Source organism: Poecilia reticulata, linkage group LG20 (assembly GCF_000633615.1).
Source record: "Poecilia reticulata strain Guanapo linkage group LG20, Guppy_female_1.0+MT, whole genome shotgun sequence".
NCBI classification, from domain to species: Eukaryota; Metazoa; Chordata; class Actinopteri; order Cyprinodontiformes; family Poeciliidae; genus Poecilia; species Poecilia reticulata.
This window is the reverse complement of record NC_024350.1, coordinates 16,476,742-16,483,978: the sequence shown is the minus strand read 5'-3', so window position 1 is coordinate 16,483,978 and position 7,237 is coordinate 16,476,742. Positions and strand designations below refer to the sequence as shown.

The 7,237-nt window shown below is 38.8% G+C and overlaps 1 protein-coding gene across 3 annotated transcripts in view; it reads left to right on the top strand.

The window, feature by feature from the left end:
• The window catches only part of LOC103456685 (collagen alpha-1(XVIII) chain-like), a 69,138-nt gene that overhangs the window by 59,975 nt on the left and 1,926 nt on the right, over positions 1 to 7,237 (top strand). For 2 of the 3 annotated variants that reach the window (XM_008396396.2, XM_008396395.2), the window contains exons 23-41: positions 102 to 137; positions 218 to 301; positions 379 to 444; positions 538 to 591; positions 684 to 773; positions 905 to 940; positions 1,020 to 1,073; positions 1,208 to 1,264; positions 2,649 to 2,708; positions 2,796 to 2,837; positions 2,992 to 3,078; positions 3,209 to 3,236; positions 3,316 to 3,384; positions 4,134 to 4,159; positions 4,235 to 4,324; positions 4,946 to 5,090; positions 5,427 to 5,500; positions 6,431 to 6,559; positions 6,936 to 6,983. In XM_008396396.2, the coding sequence (XP_008394618.1) occupies positions 102 to 137; positions 218 to 301; positions 379 to 444; positions 538 to 591; positions 684 to 773; positions 905 to 940; positions 1,020 to 1,073; positions 1,208 to 1,264; positions 2,649 to 2,708; positions 2,796 to 2,837; positions 2,992 to 3,078; positions 3,209 to 3,236; positions 3,316 to 3,384; positions 4,134 to 4,159; positions 4,235 to 4,324; positions 4,946 to 5,090; positions 5,427 to 5,500; positions 6,431 to 6,559; positions 6,936 to 6,983 (1,275 nt within the window). The remainder of the gene's footprint in view (positions 1 to 101; positions 138 to 217; positions 302 to 378; positions 445 to 537; positions 592 to 683; positions 774 to 904; positions 941 to 1,019; positions 1,074 to 1,207; positions 1,265 to 2,648; positions 2,709 to 2,795; positions 2,838 to 2,991; positions 3,079 to 3,208; positions 3,237 to 3,315; positions 3,385 to 4,133; positions 4,160 to 4,234; positions 4,325 to 4,945; positions 5,091 to 5,426; positions 5,501 to 6,430; positions 6,560 to 6,935; positions 6,984 to 7,237) is intronic. The other variant, XM_017302015.1, reaches the window with a different exon arrangement.

Sequence of the window (7,237 nt, the reverse complement as noted above, 5' to 3'; positions counted from 1 at the left end):
TGTGTGTGTGTGTGTGTGTGTGTGTGTGTGTGTGTGTGTGTGTGTGTGTGTGTGTGTGTGTGTGTGTGTGTGTGTGTGTGTGTGTGTGTGTTCGTTCACAGGGAGCAAACGGGAACAAAGGAGATCCAGGAATAAAGGTGAACCAATCAATTACCAATAGCTGCATAACTACCAGTGTTTATAACAGATAAAACAAACTCCCATTGGTCTGTTTCAGGGAGAACGTGGTCGGGATGGAGTCGGTGTGCCTGGTCCTCCAGGACGGCCCGGACCGCCAGGACCGGTTATCAACCTCCAGGATGTAAGCGGCATCAGACTCTCAGATTGTAACACAGAGTCCGGTTCGCCTAACCGTCGGCCATTTTCTTGTTTTCTCAGCTTCTGCTTAATGCTACAGATGGTGCCTTCAATTTCTCAGGAGTATTTCAAACTCAGGTTCCTGCTGTGAGTATCATAAGATCAGTTAGTTCTGAATAAGATAACATTGAATAAAGGTTTTGATTTGTACTTTTTTAATAGTTTCCAATATTCATATAGGGTCCAAAAGGTGACGTTGGGTTGCAGGGTTTACAAGGACCTCCTGGGATAAAGGTGGATTTTCATACATAATCCTTTTTTAAAAAAATGAGAATGGATGCTGCTGTTCTACTGTCACTTATTGTTACTGATGTATTTGTCTGCAGGGTGAAAAGGGTGAACCCGGATTCCTCACCGGCCCAGATGGATCCCTAATGTCGGATCTGGCTGGAGCGTTGGGAACCAAAGGAATCAAGGTAACAAGTCCTGTCAGCACTTATAAACATTTCACTTGGTTCCCATTCTAACAAGTTAGACTCACAAGTAATGGATGTGAGTGAGATGTTTGGAGAACCTTTAAATCACAGCGCAGTGCGTGTATCCATAGGGAGATGACGGCGTTCCCGGAGCCCCTGGAGTTTCTGTAAGTTTCCCCAGAGAGCAACTTAAATTCGGTTTGCAGCTGTAAGTAACCCTGGATTCTGTGGGTCTTTCACCAACAGGGTCCAGTTGGACCTCCAGGACCAAAAGGAGAAATCGGTTTCCCTGGTCGACAGGTGAGCAGCAGGAGTGAAATGTAAAAACGTGCAGCTGTTAAAGTTAATTTAAAGTTCTCCCAGCGATTGATTTGGTTTCAGTCTGAGATGAAACTTGAACAGTTTGTAGAAAATGTTTCTGTTTTTGTTGGCAGGGTCGTCCGGGGTTACTGGGTCCGAAAGGAGAGAAAGGAGACCTTCATGGCCTTCCAGTGAGTTTGGCTCAGTTTATCAATGATTCATCCACTAAGATATGATCCTGCCATAATTGGTTGCATGATTACAATTTCATATTACAGTGCAACCATAAGGTGTTCACACCTTTACTTCCTAAAACTCATTTAAATGTAGTTTTATCTCAGAAATTGCAGTTTTAAAACGATAAAGAAGCTTTTCCTAAACCAGGTTCTGTCAGGCCCAATCCGATTGCCTGTAATATCTGGTTCAGATTGTTAATCCCAAACCTTACAGTCAAAGACTGTTTTTATAAAATGTTTCTACAGAGGGAGAAAAACTTCTCATTTATTTACATTATTAATCATAAATTATGTCTTTATTTCAAACGATGTAAAATGTCAGAGGAAAAAAAAAGAAGAAAAAACAAAATTTAAAGATTAAAAAGAAGCCAAAACGTATTAAATCCCGTCTTGTCCGAATATGTCCCATCTAATTCTTACTTCATGTCACAATTTCTGCTCTTTGCAAATTATATTTGATGTACAAATTTGGAGAAGAATCCAGAACATTTCAACATGGCTGAATATCCCAGAAAGCACCTTGGTGTCAATTATTTGAAACAAAAACCACAATAATCGCTTGATAAACTCCAGTGGTGTCATATGTAGAAGAAAACCACCCAGGCAATAGGATGTTTATCATTTAGCGCCCAAATCAAAGCAACATTTTGCCAAGACGCACCTTTTTGTCTCAGATTCTCAAACTAGAACAAACTATGATTTCTGGACTTATGAAACGAAAACAGATGATGATGAAACCACTGCTGTGCAGCATGTTGCCATTAATCCTTTAGGAAAGTTTTCTTGCTTTGGTAACTAAATACATCGTTACTGATTCAAGGATGTAACATTTTCACGACGTGTAGCTGCGTTTCCATTACAAATGTGCAGAAAACTTTGTTGATGTTCCATTAATGGAAAAAAAAACTCCCCACAATTTTGCAATTGCAGTTTTTCCATTCAATAAAAATGCAATTAAAATTACAGGTGAACACGTTTGTTCACATGATAAGTCATTGAAAGACATTCATGATCCTCCTTCCACTTCCTGTCATCGTCTTCGTCGCTTCTGCCAGTAGTAACATCCTGTTGTTGATCACATGCCTCATGCGATGCGACAAAAGGGTTTACTTTACTTTACTTTACAGTTTAATGAAATAAAAATCTTAAATTGGCGTTTTTCCATTGAACAAATTCATCTTCATAATCCCAAATGCCTGCAGGTTGCAATGGAAACGCAGATAGTGATCAGATGACTCCTGAGGTGGAGCAACGACTGAAAATATTGTTCAGTATAGTTTTAGAAGAAATAATAAAATACTCTATAAAGTTCCCACTTTTACTTTCTGCTCCCTTTCAGGGGCCTCCTGGACCTCCAGGACCCCCAGGCAAGCCAGGCATGTTCAACTGCCCCAAAGGAGTAAATATCCAACTATTTGATTTTTTTTCTCAACTGTTTGTCTTTTTTTTTTAAAGCTCACCATCATGTTTCTCTTTATTTTTGAAGACGGTGTTCCCCATCCCTCCCAGACCTCACTGCAAAATGCTTGTAGGTTGCAGTCATGTGAACGAAGCGTGGCTCAATTAACCGTTTTGTGTTTCACGTTCTAATCGTTTGGGTTTGCTGCCTGTCTGGTTTTCGTCATTAATCCTCCCAGTAATGTGCATGTTCTTCTCACACTAACCGACCTTTCAACACTTAGAAAGTCTTCAGGATGCCTCTGACATATTGCTGCATGCTGCATGGGAGCAGCGGGAAGGTGAAGGTTCAGTGCCGCAGGTTGACAGAGGTAGAAATGAAACCACATCTAGTTTGACGTTGCATGGATTGTAGCTCATCGTGGAAAGAAAGCAAGATCGGATTTTCTCATTATTACAATTACTACTTGATTTTTACACATTTTTAATCATTGTTTGCAGCTTCATCCCAATGGAACAGTTGCATCAGGTCCGTTTGACTTTCTTTTCAACAGTTGAGTTAAAGACGGGAGCACAACAGAAGTCATGTTGAGTTTTTTCTGTTTAAGGAAACTGCCATCAGGGAGCAAAAGGAGAGAAGGGGGAGAGAGGACTACCAGGGTTACCAGCCCCACAAAGTGAGTAGAAAACACTTTTTTCTTAAAAATTAAAGCAAATAATGAGATTTAAATGTTTGAGATTTTGTTTGTGCAGCCTAGGCTTATCACTGTTACTAATTTGGCTGTAATTATTGCGATTTGCTGATTTGAAACCATGTTCAATGGCAGAATAATGCAAGTTCACCCTGTTAAAGACCAAGAATGTTTAATTTTGTAAAGATATTTTAATTATCCCAAATAAAACCCAACAACAGAAACCGAACAATATAAGGAAAATATAAACCATTACAACTGAAACCATAAATAAAATGGATTATAACGTCAACAAAATTGACCACTAAGCAACACTAATCATCAAAAGGGAAATTATTGAGCTTATTTTAATTGATCATGCGATTAATTGATTAGTTCATTAATTGCTTGTTGAACAGGCTTAGATGAAACAATTAAACTGGGTTCTGAAATATTCTGGGACTCTTACTGACTAAAAATATGGAGAATCAGCTTTCAGTTTTTATCCCCCACAAACCTGAAACAAACTTCCAGGAAACTGGAAAACTGCAGAAACACAGACTTCCTTTAAATCGAGGCTGAAAATCCACCTGCTCAGAGTTAGCTGTGATTAATAATATTGATCAGCGTATTGGATGTGTATTTGCTGGGTGATTTTGATGATGGTTATTGCTTCTTTTATAATTTTTTAAGCATTTTGACAAACTTAACTTGACTTAAAAGCCGTTTTCTGCTTTTTTCTTTTCCTTTTTAAGGTTCATTTCTCCCCACAGGTGGATGGGTAAGTTTCTCTCTGTCGCTTGTTTTCTCCAGCCGAAGTTCTTGAGTTGTGAATTTTTCCTGTGTGTCTTTACAGCTGACTAAAGGTGACCAAGGCATGAAGGGAGAAAAGGGGGAGGCCGGGTTCCCGGGCCAGCCAGGAATACCTGGGAGGTCCGGATTGGTGGTGAGTCGTCGTTTGTTGGGTTTCTGCTTGTTTGTAAAAAAAAATCTGTAATCAGTAGCTTCTTTTCCAGCAAGATGGAGAGAAACTCATCCACACGTTTATCTTCAGTTTCATTGGTTACTGCAAAATGTCAAATCCTCCAGCTGCAGCTGATCCAGACGCTGCTGCTGGTGTTCTGACTAAAACCAGGAAGTTAGAGAACATGAGGTCTAAAGTCCTTCCACTGGCTCCCTGTAGCTCAGAGAATAGACTTTAAAATACTGTTGTTAGCTTATAAATCAATGAACGGCTTAAAGATCTGCTGTTGTCATAGCAACCCTCCAGACCCCTCAGGTCTTCTGGTTCTGGATCACCAGAACCAAACCTGGAGAAGCAGCATTCAGCTTCTATGCACCACAAACCTGGAACAAGCTTCCAGAAAACTGCAAAACAGTTTGAGATCCTTTAAATCTACATTAAAATCCACCAGTTTAAAGTTGATTTTCTTAATAATAAACCAACATTTTGATGTTTAATGACGACTTTTGGAAAAATGTAATGTTTCAGTTTTTATGATAGAAAGCACCTTGAAATTTGCCATACAAATAAAATTGTATTGATCTTTTTCTTGATGTCGTTTAGGGACCTAAAGGGGAGTCGGTGCTGGGACCACCTGGGCCTCCGGGGATGCCTGGCCCACCTGGGGCTGCAGGCTACGGCAGACCCGGTGCCGTCGGACCTCCTGGTCCTCCAGGACCACCTGGACTACCACTAAGATACGGCTCAGGTAAAAAACCTTCTAGCAGAAGACATTATGCACTTTGAATTGCCTTGTTGCTGAAAATGTGCTATATGAATAAAATTACCTTACCTTATGCATGTGTGATGTCCTTGTTTTGTGAAATATTGTACAGAATAAAGTTTTAAAGTATTATCAGAGTTGGTGATTTTTAAATAAATAGTTTACTCTGGAAACAAATTTATTTATCTCGTTGAAATACTTATCTGGAGCAACGAAGGGTAAGAAATTAACTCAAATGTAACCAAGTCTATCTGTTAGTGTAGCTGATTATATGAAGAAAGGATTCCTTCATAATCAATGCTAACTGTTGTGATTCACCAGCGGTGGCCATTGCTGGCCCTCCTGGACCTCCGGGACCGCCTGGAGCCCCTGGGACTTCAAGTAACTCTGCCTTTGTAAGTTTATCTATCATGGCAAAATTTTTCATTCATTTTTAACATCAATCAGATGCAAAATTAAGTATTTAATTGAATACAGATGCAATAGAATCCGCTAATAGCAAAGCTAATTTTTCGTTTAGCACTTTTGCTAACTTACTTAGCTTCCTCTAAGTCAATTTTTCCAGATAACTTGCAAAGCACTAATAATTTTTGGAAGTTTTATCTATAAACTTGATTGAAGTTGTTACTGACTGTTAAGTAATCTTCAGGTAGTTGGACGTTTATGTTCATGCTCTTATTTTGAAGTGGGTGAAGACTGTTAATGTTCTCCACTTGTGATGCGGGGCTACAAAAGTTTATTTTATACCCAGAATGCATTGCTGTTGCAAGAACAGCTTAAAATCTACTGATTTCCAGCCAAGTCCTACTGTGTTAAATCAGCAACAGAGTTAGCGAAACTCCACAAGTATAAAACTTTGGAGTGAAAGGTCTGTTCCAAAGAATCACTTCCTGAACCGCAAACATTCAGGTGTGTGTACATTAACACATTTTAACCCACTGAGGGTGATATATTATATTCTATACATGCTAAGTGTTGATATGGTTCAATTTAGCATGTTAGCTTCTGCGAAATGCTATGTCGTTGCATCGTTTAGCATTACAAGGTTAGCGCTTTAGTTAGCGATGCTTACTAGCCTGCCAAATTGTAAAGTTTGGCATATTTGGATAAACTTTTGTAGATCAGATCAAAACTTTTCTGATATTAAAATGATAAAGGTTTAGACTGTATTTTATAACCATTTATGTAAATGTGGCCATTACTGTAGGCTGCTTAAATTAGGGGTTTGTAAATCGTAAAGTAGTATTTTTTTATTTTGAAATGCTGTTAATTTACCAAAATAAAATGAATCTGAATCTTTCACCGACTTGTCCAACTGTTTTTAGCTGAAAACCTTTTCAACTCGAGAGAGCATGATGCAGCAGACGTCGAGGGACGAAGAGGGAACTCTGGCTTACGTCAAAGCAACAGGAAACCTGTTTCTAAAGGTTCCCCAAGGCTGGAAGCAAATACAGGTACCAGCAAAGAGGAATGGTAAAAAAAGTTTATGTGGGTTATGTTTTAAACACTGCTATAATCCTGAAAGCACTCTTTGGTTTATTATGAAATGAAAGAAGCATTTTTGCCAAACACTTTTCTTTCTCGCTGTGAATCATCAGAGAACATTTGTGAAGGTGAACCAGCCGGTTTGAGGGAATGATTAATGTTGTGCTGCTGCTCCGGTTTATAAAAATCAATGACCTCATATGCTGTGTGTGATGAAGCATTGTGGCAGTTTGACTTTGGAAGCTTGTTGAATCGCACAATAAATGAAATGTTGGTTTTATGTTGTTCAAACGACGTCGTCCTGAACGAACATGAGCCAAACATATGATCTGTTTCTCCCCCCAGCTGGGCAGCCTCATCTACCTGTCCAATAACATCATCCCCCAAGATGAGGTACCTGCAGCACTTTTTGTTTCAGTATTAACTGCAACCTGGCGGATTAGAGCCATTGTAGATTGAAGAAAAAGGAAGAGTCAATTTTTACCAAAGAGATTAATTTCTGAAATTTTCCAATAAAATATTCTGGAGAAAATGTCCAAAAAATTCAGATGAATTTTAGAAATTTTCTAGAAAAAAAAAAACTAGAAAAGTCGAAAATTTCCTAGAAAAAACTTCTATTAATTTAAAAAATTTTCTAAAAAAATTTT